At 41.8% G+C, this 22,233-nt stretch overlaps 2 protein-coding genes across 2 annotated transcripts in view; one reads left to right on the top strand and one right to left on the bottom strand.

Annotated features, from left to right (window-relative positions):
• The window catches only part of agap2 (ArfGAP with GTPase domain, ankyrin repeat and PH domain 2), a 45,604-nt gene extending 44,462 nt beyond the window's left edge, over positions 1–1,142 (bottom strand). The window contains exon 1 of the mRNA XM_034695889.1: positions 765–1,142. Coding sequence (XP_034551780.1) covers positions 765–927 — 163 coding nt within the window. The 5' untranslated portion in view covers positions 928–1,142. The remainder of the gene's footprint in view (positions 1–764) is intronic.
• A 6,955-nt stretch (positions 1,143–8,097) lies between these two features.
• tspan31 (tetraspanin 31) lies at positions 8,098–21,259 on the top strand. The gene is made up of 6 exons (XM_034696204.1): positions 8,098–8,316; positions 14,537–14,704; positions 15,768–15,848; positions 17,385–17,525; positions 17,907–18,017; positions 19,506–21,259. Exons 1-6 carry the CDS (start codon positions 8,254–8,256, stop codon positions 19,578–19,580), a joined length of 639 nt encoding a protein of 212 aa, XP_034552095.1. The 5' UTR covers positions 8,098–8,253; the 3' UTR covers positions 19,581–21,259.
• The last annotated feature ends 974 nt before the right edge of the window (positions 21,260–22,233 follow it).

Raw genomic sequence — 22,233 nt, 5'->3', positions numbered from 1 at the left:
ATACGTCACTTCTGTTTCTAAAGAAAGGAAAGACGTTTCTCACCTTTCCCCCTGAAACGCTTAATAGTTCCTGATAACAATAAAACAAACAAACAAAGGGGCTTTAACGGTAACACATTGAGTCACTTTAACAAGAAAGGGAGGGAAGTAGAGATGAGAGGAAATGATGTAAAGGGATCAGCTTCACATGTAAAGGCCCTGTTCGTCTGAAAGGAAGTGGCTTTGAGGGCAGTTGCAGATTGGCAGACAGGAAGTAGGCCACACAGCAGGTTTCATCCTGCTGCCATGGCGATGGTTGCAGAGGGATGTTGCCATTGGTTGTCCCGGTCCAGAGGCTGAGTGATAAACTAATGGCACTATATTAAAAAAGCTGCGGGGAGGTGAGCTGTTTTGGTGTCAGAGTGCAATGAGAAAGAAAATGAGCATCGAGAAAAAGAAAAACAGAGAGAGGAAGGAAGTCTTTCCACAGAAACGCACACCGATCTAGACAGGAAGTAAAGAGGACGATATCAATCACCTACGCCGTCGTGTTCCCTCAACGCCCAACAACTTACTCTGACAAAGAGACAGACTGTGAACCAAAGTCTGCACTGATAGTTTGCAGAGCTTTTTTCTGGTGCAGCATGAAAAACAAGCCTCCTGAAGGTCAAACTGAGCACCAACTTTTGAATGATCTCTTCCACCAGAAGTGTAGCGCACAGGTGATGTGTCGCTATTCACCTCAATACATCAAGCAAATCAGAAAAAGCAGCAGATGAGCTTACCTTGAATGCTGCGGAGGTAAACTTTCAGGCCTGAGCGCAGCTGCTGATCCCCAACTCTCTCAAACTGCTTGTAAAGTCTATTGATTGCACTCTGGAGAGAATCATGCCTCTTGATCTCTGCCTTTATTGCCGTGGAGTTCACTGATTTGCTGTTGCTGTTCATCCTGACACATGGATCTGTTGTTAAGTGAAGCAAAAGTGCTCGCTCCAGCCCATTTGAACTCCTGGCTGTTTGTTCCAACGAGATGAACACCAACTTAAGACACAGAAGGTGCAGAAAAAGAAGCAGCGGCTCGTCTCTCTCTCTCTCGGTCTCTCTCTCTCTTCAGACCACAAAGTCAGCTCACGACAGTTTGTCTCAGTTTCCTCCACAGGTTTGAACTGAACTGAGTTTACTTCCTTATTTGAAAACATGTTCTTCTGCAGACAGCAGGTCTGACTGCTGCAGTGGTCACACCGCTTAAAAGGCATCTGAGGCTGCTGTTTACTGTATATATCGAGCTCTACTGCTGCTGCCTTACAAACAAAATACAATTAAGACATTATAATCTATAACTCTGGAGCACAATTTGATTCATTAATGTTTAATTCTGGCTCTTAATGAGAAGACTAAGTTTGATATCTACTGCTGTCTGGCCTTACAAAGAGGGTTATTTACTGCAAGTGTTTGAGAGCAGTTCCTGGATATAATGCAACAGTTTCTGCATCTCATTCTGATCCTTTACACATCAACTCACCCTTTAGCAGCTTGAAATGTTTATGGCATTGTTATAACATTGTTTGTGTTAGGTGTCTAGGCCCTGACCTCATCACTCCCTGCAGATATATTCTTATGTGCAGAAATCTTGGAGGGATGGGAAAAAATATCTTAAACCCTCAGTCAGATCCTGCAGGTGGATGCAGGTGAAGATGCATAGTGAGAACTGCCTGAATTACTGCAATGCACTTTATTTAGGAATCAGTCAGTCCTCCCTCCATAGAGTCCATTTTAAGATTATTTTGTTTGTTTTTAAATCTTTAAATGGTCTCGCCCCGCCCTACCTCTCTGAGCTGATCCATCTCTACGCCCCTGCTCGGTGCCTCAGGTCAGCTGATCAGCTGCTCCTGGAGGTACCGAGGTCCAAGCGGAAGCTCAGAGGGGATAGGGCTTTTTCTGTCGCTGCTCCCAAACTGTGGAACGATCTTCCTTTAGCCGTCAGACAAGCCCACTCACTGTCCACTTTTAAAACTTGTCTTAAAACCCATTTTTATTCCCTGGCTTTCGACTCAGCATGAGACCCTGCTCTTGTTTTAGTGCCTTTTTATTTTTATTTTTATTTTTCAACTTTATTTTATCTTATTGTTCTTATTGATTTTATGATTTTATTGTTTGTATTTATCCATTATGTTTCTGTACAGCACTTTGTGTCCAACTGCTGTTGTTCTTAAAGTGCATTATAAATAAAGTTGAGTTGAGTTGAGTTGAACAAGCTGGCGTCACTTTACTTGTTAATACAAATTGGGGCAAAAATGTGGCATGCATTTCAAAGAAGCTCAGTACTTGACTTATGTTCTTTAAACCACTCAAAATGCTTTAATATGCATGCATTCACATACAAACTCTGACATTTATTACATTCATAATCGTACACCAAAGGTAGAGAGTGGGGAGTTTAAACTACAAAAGATGCCCTATAACTGTCTGATATTTTGGGGGACATCATTATAGGGAATGTCCCGTGTGCTGGTGCAGGCCCCTTAAGGGACACATGCTCCTGACCTGACCTCTAGTAGGGGTAAGAGGTCGCCCCTTTGAGGCCAAGCACAAAGTGAAAGTCACCATGTCTTCTTTGGGAGAGTGGTAAAATAGTCTCTCTGGCCTATGAGAGCAGAACTCTGTGGACTGGGAGTGTTGGAGCCGTACTAGCCTTGCTTCTTCTGCAGGAAGGGAGGAAGTATGAGGAAGGTGGATGACCCATGAAGACAACCTTAGGGCCACTGATCAGCCAAGGTGTCTGTGTCAAGGTGCGGGGGGTTGTCACTTGCCGTGGCCTGCTTTTCCACAGGTCGCCCAAACTTCTTGAGCACACAGTCTACTGCCTGATTCCCAGACCCTGGTACATGTACTGCTCTGATGGGTGGGAGGGGGCCTGTAGGTCATGCGCCATACGGCAAAGCCCTGGGGGTGCTAGGCTTCTCTGCCTGTTGAAGCAAACCATCATGACTGCACCTTCAGCTCTCAGCAGCATGTGGTGATGATGAGGAGCAGGAGGGATATTCACAGAACAAGGTGGGCTGCTTCTCTTCAGAGACTCTCTAATGAAGGGCAGAAGACACTTCCTGACACTGGTCAGTGCAGACTCTCTGGTGCCATGTCGTGCAGGCTCTCTGACGCTATGAAGTGGACACTCTTGTGCTGGAGCTCGGAGACTAACCTCCCCCATTGTGCACTGCACCCCAGCCTCCAGCGTGTCTGATCCCGATCCCATGGCGGCAGGTACCCTCTCCTAATCTCCTCTTCTTGGCAAAGTAGCTCTGGATGGAGTTGCCAGCCACACCCTGCAGTGTAGATTATCTGGCTAACCCACTCTGTGTGGGTGCAGTCCCGGAAACAGGAGGCACCTACTGTATGTACCTGGCAACAGAACTAACAATAGATTTAAACTTTGGCCAGCAACACCTTTGTGTGCTGAAGGTCACACTTTGACCAAAGTGTGAGGCAAACTTAGACAGCCAGTGGAGCCAACAGGAACCCTGGCTTAACTCTGCTTCTCTTGATAGCCTACATGCCCCCTGGTGGAAGCCCAAGGTACTAGCTTAGCCTTTGCTTTTGAGTAAACATAGCTGAAGGCTCCATAGGCAGCTTTGAGAGACAGTAAGTCCTCCTGCTGTAGCCTAAACTGCAAAAACCACAAATGGTGCCCACTAACCACAGCTGTAGTCTTGAGCTGCTTCTGCTGTCTCTTTTGTTGGCAGAGGACGCAAGTCGGCAAATGCATTGTGCCCTGCATTTTACGGGCAGGGTCCCCATGGCCTACAAACACATAGCTACAGCCCAGAAAGGGAACTTTTCTCTACTCTCAGAGTTCTTTGTATGTCAACGTATTTTCATCATACAAATGACTTTTAATTTCACCTAAAAAGGAAGTTTCATCACACTGGCACGTTTACTCTTCTAAGGACATGGATCAGCACACCAGAACAACTCACCAATTCAAGTCTGATTCATGCTTAAATGAACCGCTGCTTGTGTCAGACTGTTCAAAACTATCTCTTCATGCTGCATCATCATGTCTTCTTGGCGTATCATCGTGACTATTGAGTAATCGTCGTGTGAATAACATCCTGTCAACAGAGAGCACGCACTGCCTGCTGACTGCACAAACAAAGAATCCTGTTTCCCTGTCACTTTAATAATATTTGAATGTTATCTTAATACTCGAAAATGGAACAAGGCTATAAAACACTTAGATTATATAAAATATGACCTCTGAATGCTTTAATTTATGAAGCATTTCTCAGAACATATCAAACATGAAATAAAACTTACTACAGCTACAGTTTTTACAGACCCTGAAACCCTACAGAGTCCCTGAAGTTCCAAAAAGTATTTTTTTTGATTGTACCCAAAAATATATTAACTTATCTTTTCGAAACAAGTTAATTATCTTGTCAGCTCAATGTAATAATCTTGCAGGAACAAGTTAATTATCATGTGTGAACAATATAATCATCTTGTGTGTACAAGCTATGTACCCTCAGGACAATTACATTGTGAACAAAAGGTCATTATATTTATCTCACAAGATAATTATAGAGCATTGTGCACACACATTTTTATTCTGTTCCATCTTATTTATACAACATGTTGAAGATAATTAACTTGTTTCCATAAGTCAATTTTAATTTTCTCACATAACCTACAAATAGGGGGCTGCACAGTGGTGCAGTGGGTAGCGCCGTTGCCTCACAGCTAGAAGGTTCCTGGTTCGAATCCCCGGCCGGGCGGGTGCCTCTCTGCGTGGAGTTTGCATGTTCTTCCCGTGCATGCGTGGGTTCTCTCCGGGTTCTCCAGCTTTCTCCCACAATCCAAAAACATGCTCAGGTTGATTGATCACTCTAAATTGCCCGTAGGTGTGAGTGTGTGCATTAATGGTTGTCTGTCTCTCTGTGTTAGCCCTGTGATAGGTTGGCAACCTGTCCAGGGTGTACCCTGCCTTCCGCCTGAAGCCAGCTGGGATAGGCTCCAGCCCCCCGTGACCCCTAACGAGATAAGCGGTCAAGATAATGGATGGATGGATGGAACCTACAAATACTCATTCAGACTGGTCCCTTAACACAGATGCACTCTACAGGAAGGGGCAGAGCCGCCTCTTTTTCTTAAGGAGGCTCAGATCCTTAGACATCTGCAGTAAGATGCTGCAGATGTTTTATCAGTCTGTGGTAGCAAGTGTGTTATTCTATGCTGCAGTCTGCTGGGGAAGCAGTATATAACACAAGGATGTGAGGCGACTGGACAAACTAGTGAAAAAAGCTGGCACTGTGATTGGAACCAGGTTGGACTCACTGGAGCCTCACTTTACAACTTCTTTGTGGACCAGAGGAACAGCGGCTGTGGACGGCTCATCTCTCTGCAGGACTGAGAGATACAGAAAATCATTCATCCCTGCAGCCATTAGGGTTCATAACTCTCTAGCCAATGGGAGATGATCTGACAGACACCTGAATTACTTGTTTTATGTGATGTTTATAATTGTATCTGCCAGACACCTGAATTTCCCCTTAGGGAATGAATAAAGTACATTCTATTCTATTCTACGAACGCCATATTGGAAGGATTTCACCTGCTGTGGGCGTCAGGTTACAGGAGAACAAGACTGGTGAAGAAGGCCAGCTCAGTCCTGGACCCTGTGGAGGTGGTGCCGGACAGGAGAATTATGGCCAAGCTGTCGTCTCTGATCGACATTTTTTACTATATATATTCTTGATGGAATTCTTGTACTGTACACCTTCTTGTTAACTGCTGTAACTCTGTGAATTTCCCAGTTGTGGGATGAATAAAGGAGTATCTTATCTTATCTTATCTTAAGCATTATAATACATAATATACTGTATTAAAATTATCTTTGCCATATTATATTATGTTATACAACATTATTATTGTAACTACAACTCATGGTAATATTACATACCCATATTTATTTCTATTTATTGCTTAATCTGTCATTACCAACCATAACCACACCATGTCAACCTGTCACTACTGAAATTTTTTTAATACCGCCTGTAATTACTGCTATTTAATCCAAATTCCATTGTAACATTGTATATATCTAAATTGTATTCTAGCTTTATTTATCTATTTTATTTTATTTTATTTTATTTTATTTTATTTTATTTTATTTTATTTTATTTTATTTTATTTTATTTTATTTTATTTTACTCATTGAAACTTCTTGATTGTACTTATGTCTGGGTTGCTGTAACAACTGAATTTACCCACAGGGGGTTCAATAAAGTAATATCTTATCTTATTTTTTTTTTAAATTTATTTGGAATCACATGAGTTCACAATTGTACAAATTACATTTGTTACTTATCATCTATAGTAATCCACCTTGTTTTTTTAATGTTACAAGACAGAACTCAATAAAAACAAAAACAAAAACAAAACAAACAAACAAAAAGTAAAAGGACAATAACAGAACATGGGGTGTCTGTTTCACAAAAACATAAAAAATACAAATACTTTGGTACATAGAAGTAAGTTTGAATACCTTCAACAAAAGAAGGTCTTTTTGTAGAAGTATAACACATCCACTTTCTCCATACTTCCTCAAACTTGTCTTTCTGAAGCTTCAAAGAAAAGGTAATCCGTTCCATTTTAAAAATGTCATAAATTATATCATACCAGTCATTGATAGATGGTGGGGCAGGTTTAAGCCATTTTCTGGTTATTGCTTTCCTGGCAGCTATGCTCAATATTCCAAATAAATAAATACTTTTTGTATTATTGGATGTGTGGAGGTGTCCAACAAAGAGCTGGTCCCAACCATAGACTGTATAAAATATGGACGTAGTATCCGTGATGTCACCCATCTGTTCCTGAGAGCTGTTTTGAAGCAAATCGACGGCAGCAGCCATATTGGTAATGCGGAACTCAACCAGGCAGAGTGTCACGTAGTGTGAGCCTCTTAGCCAATGGCTGTGTGTTCCCGACCGGGAGTCACGTCAGTCATGTCCTTATTTGGGCAAAACTCATAATCTTAATATCTTCTGAACCGTCACGTTAGAAAAAAATTCACCCCCCGTACAGTGTGTGCCATTAGAGAGATTAGCGATGTAGGGCCAAGCCGTTTTTTGAACCAGGCTGTAAACATGTTTATTAATGCTGCAAAGATCGTCTTTTTCCCATTCATATCTATGTGGTTTCCGGTGTTTCTGCAGCCAGCCTCAAGTGGATTCTCGATGTATTGCAGTTTATAGCACTTCCGCATTGGCTTCATCGTTTGAGACCGGAGTTTGCCGCTTGGTCCCAACCATAGACTGTAAATAAAATTGGACAGCATTGCTCCGCCTCTTCCCGTTGTACGGTTCTGAAGCCAAAAAATCCCGCTCCAGGGCGCCGCCATTGTGCAGCCAGAGCCTGTGAAGCCACTGTAACGAGCTCCACCCTACAGTGTAGCGTCACAAGACGCTGTGTGTCCTTTGAAGTTTCACTCTACGGCGGCTGTGAATCAAAGGAAACAGGAAGTAAAACCCCGTTTTTTAAACTCTAATAACTAATGAAAAAGAAACTTTTCAGAAAAAAGAGGCCTTGGACACAAAACAGTCAAATACTAACTACATATCACCACAGCATACGGATGTGAGAAACATTCGTACGACTTGTATTTATTTTTCAAAGTTTGACTGATTTTTTTTACCTATACTGCAGCCAGCCACCAGGGGGCAGACACACTGCTGAAAGCTTCACTTCCAGCTGAGGGAACTTCTCCCTTGGTCCCAACTAAAAGTCACATTTGTATCAAACACCTCCCTTAGTTCTTTATGTACATCAAACCAAAAAGGGTGTATTTTGGGACAGGACTAAAACAGGCGATAATGATTTGCTTTTATCTTATCTTATCTTATTCTATTCTATTCTATTCTATTCTATTCTATTCTATTCTATTCTATTATTTGTCTTGCCACATAAAACACAATAAATATATATATATATATTTTAAATTGCAGCATATAATCTGAAACTCAAGCTTTACTAGTTGAGGGTGTTTTTTTCTCTGTGTACTGATTATAATCATTTTATTCATAAGCATTAATTTCGTGCTCGATGACGTCGGTTGACACACTGACGTCGGCTATGACAGTGACGTCATCCGTCACGCCTTCTCCGCCGACTGAAAACATCAGTGTCAGACGTTAGCGCTCCGAAGACACAAAAACAACCTTTTTATAAACCCGATTCTTCCTCCAGGGACTCGGATCAGCCGGTCGGAGGGGTTCCAACATGGTCTGCGGAGGATTCACCTGCTCTAAAAACGCGCTCTGCTCCCTGAATGTGGTTTATATGGTGAGTGGACGAAACGGTTTCATCATGCTAGGAGGTTAGCTAGCTGCGTTAGCTTAGCCTAACTGTCGTCTGAATGAACGGGGGAGAGGGGTCTAAGTTAGCCACGAGCTAACTAGCTACAGCGCATAGGGAAACATGCTAACGGTTTTTACCTTTCTGCTTCATGTCTCTACTTTCACCTTCAGATGATCACCGGTATGAACTGTTTTCACACTTCTTCATCTGTAGTGTTTGTTAGCTCAGTAGAAACATAGTCAGTAGATTTAAATCTTAGCTTCTTTACACCTTATGATGTTAGCTGAGATTAGCATGAGTCCCGTTAGCTGTGAGGCCAGCTGACCTAACCTGTGAAATGTCCACCCTCCAGACCTCTACCCCCCTCACCCCCTCTCTTATCTGTCACCCGGGCTTGTCTCAACCATAGACTGTAGGTCTCAAATTGAGATAATGAGCACATGTATTGGTTTCCTTCTCGGGGTCAGTCATGTGAGATGTTGAAGTCACCAGTCACGCTCAGTGATGTTGATAGCTGTTCAATGTAGACCTGGACCGACCTGGACCAATGGGGGGTGATCTGAGGGGGTCTCTGGAAGTTTCATGTGTCCCTCATACATGTTGTGTCCTGTGAGACAAAGCAGTGTTAACAAATCTGTAATAACAGGTGTATTCTTGTGTGTTCTAACAATGTAATAGTCTTAAAATAATAGCAAAAGACTGAAGATGTATAATGTTTTTATGTTTAGGTTACACTCTTAGACAAGGTAATCAATCAATCTTTATTTATAAAGCGCCAAATCACAACAAATGTTCTCCTCAGACTCTTTCCAAACAGATCAGGTCTAGACCGTACTCAATGTTCTATTATCAACAAAGACCCAACATCAAGACAGGATCAGATCCAGTCCCATCTTCCAGACAGGACTCAGTCTGATCTCATCTTAATCCACCATGAGCAGAGCACTTTGCAGCATTTAGCAAGTTACAGTGGCAAGGACAAACTTCCTTTAACAGGCAGAAACCTCCAGCAGGACCAGACTCATGTTAGACACACATCGGCTGAGACTGTGTTGGAGAGAGGGATAGAGGGAGATGAAGAGAGAGAGAGATGATAGTGTTGAGAAGGATAGTAGTAGTTGTTACTGCTGGAGGATGTCTACGGCAGAGATCCAGAGGAACCTACGAGACAAGGGAGCTCAGGGACTCCAGAAAGGTCTATGGTTTGTAACTTTACTGGGACAGGAAGAGTTAAAGTAAGAGACAGAGGAGAGAGAGGGAAAGACATGATCCCAGTGTGTCAGTACCCAACATCAAGACAGGATAAGATCCAGTTCCATCTTACAGACAGGACTCAGTCTGAGCTTCCTTTAACAGGCAGAAACCTCAAGCAGGACCAGATTCATGTTAGACAGACATCTGCTGAGACCGTGTTGGGGTTGGAGAGGGGGATAGAGGAGACTCACAAAGAGAGAGTTGGACACAGATTTCTCTACTCTTTGGGAAGAACTCTACAAAACGCTAACCAGACCGACAGCATGGAAGCTAACTGAGGCCAGTGGGCAAACATTAATCCATATCACCTCATGGTCCCTCTGCTGCAAACTCATTCACTAACCTGAAACCAATGTCTGATCGGGGCTGACTCTGGGTTGTACCATTAGTGTTGACCTGAAAGTTTAGGGGCTTGAGCTCAAGAAGCCGCCCCGTGCTCAACTGATGGTTCTGCGTGGGAGCAGAGTGCAAAGCATGATGGGAATGAATGGGACGGTTATCTCTGTGGTTAACACTCTGCTTCACTGTTGCAAAAACGAAAGTACACTTGTTACGTCCACGGCCGTATCGAGAGAGTTTATGTGTCCTCTCAACATTAACAAGGTGTGATCCTGTTAAACAGCTCTGTCATAAAGTCTTAAGTAAACAAAGCTCTGATTTTTGCGTTGACACAATGAGGAAGGTAATTATTCTTCTTTGTGTGTGTTATCACGCTCAGAGTCAGGGGTGGTGTTGTACTGGAGTGTAGAAACATTGTGATATTCTGCTCCTCTCATGTATGTACACGTTCGGGATAACATATCAACTACTCCTGTAAATGTAAAGCTGTAAAGCTAGGGATGTCCCGATCCTGATCTCAACATTTTTGAATTGATCGGTGATCGGCATTCTAGCTGATCATCTCATCCGATCATTTACGTCCGCTGTCACTGGACACAATTTGCAGCTGAAGGCTAACGTGGAGTGTAATTGAGCGTTCTGAGTTTGCTTAATTGTATATACATAATGAGAAAATAGGAAATGACACATTGATGTAGAACTCACGTGTGCACCACCAGACACACTACAGCAAAAACATCTGCTCTACGCACCCTACGGTAACTCTCCAGGGACATATAGTTGCCGTTGTCAATCACACATCGTCTGGCGAGTGTTGCGTTCAGAGCAGCCTCGAATTTAAGCATGCTGTAATTCATACACACCAGTTTCTTGGACTAATACATAGACTGTATAAAATATGGACGTAGTCTCCGTGATGTCACCCATCTGTTTCTGAAGCACTGTTTTGAGGCCAATCGTCGGCGGGGTTTGAGCCTCCTAGCCAACAGCTACAATGTTCCCGCCTGTTAATCAAGTCAGCTGTGCCTCTCATTGGAAGACTTGTAATCTCAATATCTTTGAAATTGCTGCATTAGAAAAAAATTCACCCTCCATACAGTGTGTGCCGATCGAGAAATGAGCTATCCAGACTACATTCATATTTTGCACCAGACTGTAAACATGTTTATTTCTGCTGTGAAGATCGGCTTTTGTGAATTGGTGTGTATGTGGTTTCCGGTACTTCCGGAGCCAACCCTCAAGTGGATCCTCAATGAACTTCAGTTTTTAGCACTTCCACATTGGACTCATATGTTTAGACCGAAGGTTGCTGCTTGGTCTCATACAGCAGAGCTTGTAAAACAGATTGAGTTTTACAACAATGCTAACTTGATTAAGTTGAATGGTATAAACATCAGGCATATCTTAGTTATTTTTTTAAAGTAAAAAAACAGTTTGCAGCTCAACTCTCTTATCTCTTGTGCAACTGTTATCAAGTATCGGATCAGGACTGGGTATCGGCAAATAGTCAATATTAAAAAAATCCGATCTGGATCGGGGGCCAAAAAAGCTGATCGGGACATCCCTAGCTGTCGCATCTAAACACTGCAGACTGCTGCCTTTATAAAAGACAGTCAGTGTGAGTCAACACTGAACATGACTACATGTGTAAAGGGAGAGTGACGGAAAATATGGGTAACTACATTTAAACTATAAGTATATCTAGGGTTGCAAAGGGGTGGAACATTTCCGGTAAATTTCCATGGGAAGTTAAGCTGGGGAATTTTGGAAATATTCCAAATTGGAAATTATGGGAATTTACGGGAATTTAATGGAAAAGTATCATATTTGTTTTGTTCTAAGCAGACATCCATCCAAAATAATACAATTTTATCAGATTTATTTGTAAGTAGAACTTTATCAAGTGTTAAATATTTTATTGAACAATCAATTCTTTCATTGAAGAACAAAAACATGAATGTTGAGTTAAATATTACTCATCCCCCCGACCCAACCCATTCAAAAATTAACAAAAATGCAATCCCAAAAAAGTCCCATTCAAAATGTTAAATTAAAAGAGCCGCTCTCCCTCCATACAAGTACCATTCAAAATGTTAAATTAAAAGAGCCGCTCTCCCTCCAAACAAGTCCCATTCAAAATGTTAAATTAAAAAAGCTGCTCTCCCTCCAAACAAGTCCCATTCAAAATGTTAAATTAAAAGAGCCGCTCTCCCTCCAAACAAGTCCCATTCAAAATGTTAAATTAAAAGAGCCGCTCTCCCTCCAAACAAGTCCCATTCAAAATGTTAAATTAAAAGAGCCGCTCTCCCTCCAAACAAGTCCCATTCAAAATGTTAAATTAAAAAAAACCCTCTCCCTCCAACAAAGTCCCATTCAAAATGTTAAATTAAAAGAGCCGCTCTCCCTCCAAACAAGTCCCATTCAAAATGTTAAATTAAAAGAGCCGCTCTCCCTCCAATCAAGTACCATTCAAAATGTTAAATTAAAAGAGCCGCTCTCCCTCCAAACAAGTCCCATTCAAAATGTTAAATTAAAAGAGCCGCTCTCCCTCCAATCAAGTACCATTCAAAATGTTAAATTAAAAGAGCCGCTCTCCCTCCAAACAAGTCCCATTCAAAATTTTAAATTAAAAGAGCCGCTCTCCCTCCAAACAAGTCCCATTCAAAATGTTAAATTAAAAGAGCCGCTCTCCCTCCAAACAAGTCCCATTCAAAATGTTAAATTAAAAAAAACCCTCTCCCTCCAACAAAGTCCCATTCAAAATGTTAAATTAAAAGAGCCGCTCTCCCTCCAAACAAGTCCCATTCAAAATGTTAAATTAAAAAAAACCCTCTCCCTCCAACAAAGTCCCATTCAAAATGTTAAATTAAAAGAGCCGCTCTCCCTCCAAACAAGTCCCATTCAAAATGTTAAATTAAAAGTGCATGTAGGGGGCGTGGTCTCAATAGCCCTGCAGTAAGCAGTGTGCTATGTGCATGTGATTGAGGAATAGCATATACATTCAACTGTATTTGAATGAAATCTGGTTGTTTTAGTCAGGATTATGCTAAAATATATTTTCCCCAACTATATTTAAGTTCCCTATTAAGAGCCAACCTTCAATTTAGTCAATTCCTGTTTATTCCCATAAATTCCCATTAATTCCCGTTAATTCCCATGGAAAGTTTCCAACTTTGAAAATTCCTGGAATTTTGTAACCCTAAGTATATCTAAAGAAGTGGCTTTTAAGTGATGTTAGAGAACAGTAGATCAACACTTAACTAAACTGCCCTGTGTATTTTAGAGCTTAAAAACTGTGTCAATAAAGGAAGTAGAAATATTTCATCACTTCTTAAATAATTCTCTTAGGTTTTAAAATCTGAAAAAACAAACATTAGACACTTCATACATCTGAAGTCTGACTCTCTGTGCTGCCTTTCTTTTGTTGCAGTGATAATTAATTGAATTTCGTTTTGGACTTCTGGTCAGACCAGTTAAATCAAATCAATCAGAGATGCCATCTGGGGCTGTGGGAAACTGTGTTGGGCTTTTTCCACTGCCTCCTTTAATTATTAAACTCAATAATGACTTCAGGAGTCAGATACACCAGAACATGTTCAGCTTTATACCTCCATCAAGAGTTATGTTAGCACTCTATCCTGCTAAAGTTGAATGTTGTGGTCGTCTTCTTTGGCTTCAAGTGAATCATCTTTGATCCTGTAAGAGCAGAAGTGAAAGTATTTGTTCGTGTGACGTGTTCACTGTCACACACTTTGGCTTTGTCAACATCCTAACATGTAATTAAGTTCCCCGTCATGAGCGTCTGTTTGTGTTTGTCACATTCTTACTCACCTACCTGCTGCCGTTCTATTTTTAGAGCACCAGGTGAGCATGTTGTGGGCCTCATGGGAGGAAACCCAGAGCCTGAGACCTAGCTTTCCCCCTAGTTAATCTCCTGCTGATAGAAACCCTTGCGACCCACCCAGCCAGTCTGAAAACCTTGGATCATGTTCACATGCGGCAGATCATGTCAGCAGCTGAGTCACTGAAACTGTCATAACTGTGACGCCGCCGTGAATCAGGACGTTCTGTACATAGAACTGCAACAAGGACGAAGAGTCCCATTATCACCAGACGATCCATCCTGTGTGATGTGTCATGACGGCAACATGAAATCTGCGTTACAGAGACAAGGCCGTTATCTTAAGTCAGTGATGTTACAGACAACAAGCATTGTAGGTGTTGGGAACAGAGTTAAACAGCAGAGGGAGACGATGTTAATCAGTTAATGCAAAACAAAATGGGACCGAACATAACTGTGAGCTCTGTGGCGAGGATTCGTTTCAGATTGTCACAAACAGTCACATCATTGTCCACAGGCGGGCAGTCTTATGACTCAAACTCATGAGAAGAATTGGGAAACATTTAACCGTAACTCAAACTGCTCCGTGTTCTGGGACTGTGGCTCTTCTTCTTCTGACAATCCCTTTCCCTGAAATCAGATCCCCTCAAGACCGAAGCAGTCCTGACAGGCTCCCTGGTGTTCGTCGTAGTCAGAGCTGTGCACTTTCATCACACTAACTCTGGTTACCTTCCTTCCTTCCTTCCTTCCTTCCTTCCTTGGCTCCTTCAGCTCGTCGGGCTGTTGCTTATAGGCGTAGCAGCATGGGGGAAGGGGTTCGGCTTGGTGTCCAGCATCCACATCATCGGCGGGGTCATCGCGGTGGGCGTGTTCCTGCTGCTCATCGCCATCGTGGGTCTCATTGGAGCGATGCACCACCACCAAGTCATGCTGTTCTTCGTATCCTTTTCACTCACTGACACTAATGTCTGATTTAACAGATAATTATCAATCAATCAATCAATCAATCTGTATTTGTATAGCACCAAATCACAACAAACGTTATCTCAGGACGCTTTTACAAACATAGGAGGTCTAGACCACTCTATGTCAAGTTATGAACAGAGACCCAACTTCAAGACAGGGTAAGACTCAGTCTGACCCCACCTTAATCCATCATGAGCATTGCACATCGCAGTATTTAGCTAGTTACAGTGGTGAGGAAAAACTTCCTTTTAACAGGCAGAAACCTCAGGCAGAACCAGACTCATGTTAGACACACACCATGCCTCGACTGAGTTGGGTCTGGAAAGACAGATAGAGGGGAGTAAGAGAGAAAAGTGATAGTGATGAGACAAGTAGTAGAAGCTGTTGCCGCTGGAGTCCAGCACGTCCGTATCAGCTGGAGTCCAGATTGTCCGCAGCAGGAGGACGTCTACGGCAGCTCAGAGGAATCTACGAGACAATGGAGCTCAGGGACTCCAGAAAAGTCTATGGTTAGTAACTTTAATGGGACAGGCAGAGTTAAAGTAATTAATTATAATTATCAGGATATTAAATTACCAATAATCAGCTATTGATACTGATAAGGCAGCTGAATATTTCACATACTCATAAAATGTGTTGACCTGAGTTTTATTCACACCTGAGGCAACGAGAGACTGAAACACTGAGCTAACAATAATTAATATTCTATATCCAGCATTTCTCAGAGCTTAAAGAACATATTGCACTTTTCAACTTGTCGGCTGGACAAGTTACGTAAGGCCTCCTTATACTCCATCAGCTCTTCTGCACCACTTTTGTTAGAAAAAAATCTTCAAAATGAACATAGATATCAGCAAGGTAAACTTGGGACAAGCTAAAAACAAGTGTGCATACGTGCAGATATAACTGTGATAGGCTCGTACGGACCAATAATAGATTGTTCCTCACTTACATGATACATTTATAATCAGTCTAACACACTGTAGCTGTCAGGTTCTGTTTTTCCAGCTGTTGTTTCTTAACTCTGTGCTCTCAGTACATGGTCATTCTTTTCATCGTGTTCCTGTTCCAATTTGGAGTTTCCTGTTCCTGTTTGGCGATGAACCGTGGGCAGCAGGTGAGACAACTCACTCTCTGAAACATATTTATGTCATCATTGATTAGTGAAAATAATAAAACCAATAATAACTAGCAACTAGAAATATTTGTGCATGCATGATGTGATTGTGTGTTTGATATGTGTCACGGCCAAATTCCACTAGATCCGTGTCCGGTCCGTCTCCGATCAGTCACAGCATCGTATCTGATAGGTTTCTATTCTAGTCAGTGTGTTAACTTCCACTGGATCCACTCCGTTGCGCTCCTGCTGCGTTTCTGATCCGGCAGGTCAGAGCCCTCCAGATCAGATACACAAGACTTCTATTCTTGCCGGATGCCGGAGCACGACTCATCAACCTCAACAGAGCAGATGGAGCGGGACAGGAAGTCAGGTTTCACCAAAACAAAATGAAAACATCCAGTTAATTTTCAGAATAAAACACTCTGTGTTATCACCAGATCGTATTTCACTTAACTACAACAACAAACCAAAGTCATGATGAGCGGAGCCAGGCCTGGAGTCAACAGGTCAGAGGTTTTCAGAGGACCATGAAGACAACATGGATGAGAAGAGGAGGAGGAGGAGAATCCTTGATTCAGTGATTACAGTGGGAAAACCTCGGTCACATGACTCCAGCTGTCCGGCGGTCCTGCTCCATTCTGTAAACGCACCGGTGGGTGTTGAAGGATGAGAGAGCACAGAGCCGGACCGCAGCGGATCTGGTGGAAGTTGAATGCGTAAATGTATGAGGTAGATCAGGGCTGTCAAACATGTGGCCCGTGGGCCAAAACCGGCCCACCAGAGGTTCCAATGCGGCCCGTGGAACAACTTTGTAAAGTGAAAAAATTAGAGAGAAGACATTAGCTGCAATTTTTCACAAAAGTAACTACTATTTCAAATTTGTCCTCTGGGGGTCGCATAAAATCATAGTGCTGACGGAGCGCACCTTAACGGCACTTTTTTTCTCAAAGTGAGAAAATAGATGACTTGCTGTTTGCATAATCTGGTGGAGATCATTAAGACTTTTTAGAGCACTATAAGATGATCAACTAACTACTAACACTAGCACTACACCCCTGCCTACATTTTCCAGCAAGCAAACTGTTCATGCTGGAGCTGAGGGGTCCAAAATAATCAACTTTACCTTCTTCATTATTATAATCTATCTGTTCTTTTGCAGTAAACATTGCACTCTGTGTCAGGTGAATGGGTAACCTGTGTTTGGTGTGTTCACAGCAGGTTTCAGGGCTTAAAGAGGAAAATATTCAGCCCCACTATGAGACTCATCATGGCAAAAAATACAACAGCTGTTTTTGTAGAAAGATAGTTCATTGAAAGTAAACATTTTCAGAATGTACTTGTACTTTTTGCACTAAAACAAAGTGGAAAATTTTGAGTTGTTGTTATTTATAGGGTTATTATGTTATTATTTTGCTGGTCCGGCCCACTTCAGATCAACTTGGGATGTATGTGGCCCCTGAACTGACATGAGTTTGACGCCCCTGAGGAAGATGTATTTTTTTTACATCCATTGTCTGTGTGTTTTTTCTTCAGGAGGCTCTTCTGAACTCAACCTGGGGAATGTTGGAGAATAAGACCAAGACAGACCTGGAGAGTCAGCTGAATTGTTGTGGCCTGCTCAACGTCACCGGCAGCCGGGCACAGTTTGACCTGGACGTGCAAAACTGCCCTGCTGTAAGTCTCAGACGTGGAACCTTTTCTTTGTTGCGTTCACCGGAAAAGAAAAAAAAAACCACCGTCATTCTTAAAAGTGAAACTTCTTGAACAACTCAGGCTCAGAATGAAACAGAGTTCCTGTTTCCTCTCTGAACACCCGTTGTCTGCTTTTGTAACCGTTCCCAGGCTTCACAGAGAAATCTCTTCACATCACACCGTGTTTCCAGTTACACAATATCTCCCACTGAATAAAAAGTCCCATAAGCATTTAAAGAGTTAGAAATAGGCCACTTCTCTCGTTCTCAGAATACATTTTTGGTATCTTACACAGTTTTGTTTTTTTTCTGTTGACTCATCCTGCTGAGGACTACAGGCTCTTTTTTGTCTCTTTCACTCCAGTTGTGCAAACAGAAAAATTCCTGCTACACCTGCGGGCTCAAGATGTTGGATCATGCAACTGAGGCCCTGAAGATCCTCGGGGGCGTCGGACTCTTCTTCAGCTTCACGGAGGTGAGTGTTTACTTTGTAAACCCACATCTACAAACCAGTCACTTCATGAATCATTGTAATAAGTCTGAGGTTGAGTAATAAGACTTCTTATTTTATCTTGAGAAAGAAGGGTTCACTTCTCCTCTTAAAGGCACAATACTTAAAAATCACTTCTGTTTGTAGACTTGTTTGAAAGGAGAGAATAAATCCACTCAAGTTATTTGGTTAGGGTCTGACATAAATGCATGTGTGTGCATTTATATGCCAGTTAAAGGTGACATATCACACTTTTTTCATCAACATATATTGGTCTAAGAGGTCCCCAAAACATGTCTTTAAAGTTTATGCTCAAAAAAACACTTTGAAATCAGATTTTGGTCTGCCTGAAAAACCCTCTTCTTCAGCCCTCCTCAGAACACTCTGTTTTCCCTCTGACCACGCCCCCTCAGGAAGTGGATGTGCCTCGGCTCTCCAGCACGTTGATCTAATGTTTTCATGTTGGCTGAATATGCACGGCTGCTCAGAGATCACGTTACTTCAACCCTCTGAATCTGATCCAGAATCTGATCCTGACGGAGAGGCGCCTGTAGCAGGACCTTTCTGAAGGATTGGTCACAGATTTAGTGTTTCTTGTTGTTTTATTTGTCAGTATGTCGACGTGTGTCTTGGTACACAGCTACAGCTACAGCTATGAACATGTAGCTATGTGGCTATGCTTACTAGTGCTAGCACTTATCCATGATAAATAAAAATCATCCACTAGATCTTCAAATCTGCAGACGTGGGGAGTAAAACCGACCTCTGCCAGAAAGGCAGCAGGACCTTTCTGAAGGATTGGTCACAGATTTAGTGCTTCTTGTTGTTTTATTTGTCAGTATGTCGACGTGTGTCTTGGTACACAGCTACAGCTACGACATGTAGCTATGTAGCTATGCTAACTAGCGCTAGCACTTATCCATGGTAAATAAAAATCATCCACTAGATCTTCAAATCTGCAGACGTGGGGAGTAAAACCGACCTTTGTGTTTATTAAGACAGCCTACAACTAGCATGCCTCCCTCCTAAGCTCCTTGTTAGCACACATTTGTGCAGGGAATGAAAAACAGAGGAGGGGTTGAGTTGTATTTTATACAGTCTATGGGCTGAACAAGCTCCGAGCTCTGACTCCGTGACAGACCGGATATTGTTGTTACGTAACAAAAACACTGAAGTCTGAAACGGCTCGTTTCACACACATTTACAGAAAGGTGGAGAAATCAGAACAGGGGCAGAATGGATTTTTTTCATTCTCGGGGGGTTTGTAGACAGGGACACATATTTCAGGTAGAGAACCATTAAAAAGTCCATTTTGCATGATATGTCACCTTTAACATGCAGCAGCTCTAAAAGATGTGTGTGTGACAAGAGCTGGCAACCCTGACAGCGATCTCTGACTTCTGACATCATGTATCTTGTCGTGCGGATGAGCTCCAGTGTGCCAATCTTCATCTTTCTAATGTCTTTAAACAGATCCTGGGGGTGTGGCTGGCTGTGCGCTACAGGAACCAGAAGGATCCACGAGCGAACCCAAGTGCTTTCCTATAGTGTGTGTCGTCGTCCGCCCTCTCCTCCATCGCACGCAGAGCAGCGCCGTAGAAGCCCTTTTCAAACACACTGGTACACATAGAATCACGCACATCTAGAGGCATACAACACAACAACACAGAACGGACGAGCGCACGCAGCACCTGATTAACACAGGAAAACAAAACACACACCTTCACCTGAGACTTGAGAAGCTCCATCGACCTGTCCAGAAGTGATCGCCAGAGCTGAAGCTGGAAGACTGGATACTTATGTATGAAAGGAAAAACCTTTAAAATACCAAGAAGTGCGGCTTGTTGGTATGTTGACCCGGCCTTGATTTGAGTACCAGATTCCCTGCTAGTTCCCCCCACCATGTAACGAGCGATGAGACATCTCTGCATGTGTCCCGCGCCTGCACAGACAAACAGCCTCTTTGTTGATTTCATTCCACACGCCAACTAAATGACTGTGCCGTGTCCAACTAATAACGTGTATGCACCTTGAAATTTTTCCTCTCGTCTCTATTGTAGTGCCACAAATATACTCCTCTGGTCAGTGCTATCAGTGATGTGTAGAGCTGTGTACCCAAACATGTCCAGTTTGAGTCAGCAGAGAGGAGGAGGAGGAGAAGAGATACTGGACATGTGGTGTAAAGTAGTTTTTGAACTGTATGTAAATGGTTTTTTTCACATGCCACAAAAAAAGCAGGATTAGGAACCAAGAAGAATAGATACTAGGTAATGTCTTTGCTTGTTGTTTGGGTTCAAATATTTATGAACTGTATCTGAGCCAACTAACTTTTTAACAGTCTGAGATATTAGGATGCCAGTGGACTGCAGCCTCGATGTTGTACATAATCTTTTGGAGATCCTTCTCGATGGGTTTGTCAAGTAGTCGCCCCTCTAGCGGGGAGGTTTGCCTGCACAATAATCCACCCTTCCTGTATTTAATATGTTCCTTTGTGTCACACAGTGATGTTGCTAGAGTAGGATCTGGTTGTAGAGAAGTGGATTCAGGTACGTCGTCATTACCTCCTGTGTAACTGGAAAAAAAAAAATCACAGAGTAATCAGTTTTTAAAAAATGATCGGGTAAATTTGGCCAAAACTGCTCATTGCAAACCCAGTTTTGTTGAAATAGTGTTATTTGTGAAAAGTTTTCTTTGTTGAAATGATTTTCCTTCTTTTTTTTAAAGAATATTGTGTAATTATTTTGTTCTCTGTTGCCATTCGCTCTCTCTTTTGGTTCATCAGTGTTAAAGAAGCTTTGTAAAAAGGTGTTAAATATTTTCAGGATCTATTTAAGTTAAGTTTGATGATGCACATTTTTAGGCTGAAGTTATGTTGTAGTTCTGATGATATGACTCCGACGCCTCACTCGATGTTTGACAGTTCCTGTTGATAAATCACTGCTTATTAATTCTGTGTTTTCTCCTCTTAGGATTGCTTTGAACTTAAAGGACTAACACTTACTGTAATTTCATGTCTTACTTGAACCTGTCGACTGTTGGCTGATGTGGATTTCCTGCTGCTGGTTTGGAGTTCTCGCTGGTGTAAAACGAACAAGTTGAGAGATCTTAAGCATAATTATGCCATATATTATTACACCTCACTTCTTTGAATTTGTGTGCACTTGTTATTCCAATGTATCTTGAATTTTTGAGACTTAATTTTCCAAATAATAAAACCTCAAATCGGACATTGTTTCCCTCGAGTCATCTTTTCATCGTGAATATCTTGTCCTCTCTCTTTTTTTTTTTTTTTGAAGATCTGTTTATTTAAATTTTTATGCATTATATACAGAAGATCAATGTAAAAAATTTAGGCAAGTGATGCTTTTCTTGTATAAGAAAACAAGATAAGGTGATAAGTGAATGAAAGAAAAAAACAATGCCAAAATGTAAATATTTAAAATAAAAAAATAATAGTGGAAATACAATGAAATAAATAGATTGATATTTATTTAAAGTAAAAGATTAAAGAAATAATAGAAATAAATAATTATGATAATAACATAAACAAAAAAATAAAAAGTAAACACCACAGGTGATAATCTACAGTCATGGCCAAAAGTTTTGAGAATGACACAAATATTACATTTTCACAAAGTCTGCTGCTTCAGGGTTTTTAGGTGTTTTTGTCAGATGTTTCTATGGTATAATGAAATACAATTAGAAGCATTTCATAAGTATCAAAAGCTTTTATTGAGAATTACACAGAATTCATGCAATAAGTCAATATTTGCAGTGTTGACCCTTCTTTTTCAAGACCTCTGCAATTCTCCCTGGCATGCTGTCAATCAACTTCTGGACCAAATCCTGACTGATGGCAGTCCATTCTTGCATAATCAATGCTTTGTGGGTTTTTGATTGTCCACCCGCCTCTTGAGGATTGACCACAAGTTCTCAATGGGATTAAGATCTGGGGAGTTTCCTGGCCAAGGGCCCAAAATCTTAATGTTTTGTTCCCCGAGCCATTTTGTTATGACTTTTGCTTTATGGCAAGGTGCTCCATCATGCTGGAAAAGGCATTCTTCATCACCAAACTGCCCTTGGATGGTTGGGAGAAGTTGCTCTCGGAGGACGTTCTGGTACCATTCTTTATTCATGGCTGGGTTTTTAGGCAAGATTGTGAGAGAGCCCACTCCCTTGACCGAAAAGCAACCCCACACAT

The sequence above is a fragment of the Notolabrus celidotus genome, chromosome 11 (genome assembly GCF_009762535.1).
Source record: "Notolabrus celidotus isolate fNotCel1 chromosome 11, fNotCel1.pri, whole genome shotgun sequence".
Taxonomy (NCBI): domain Eukaryota; kingdom Metazoa; phylum Chordata; class Actinopteri; order Labriformes; family Labridae; genus Notolabrus; species Notolabrus celidotus.
This window is presented reverse-complemented; position numbering and strand designations above follow the sequence as displayed.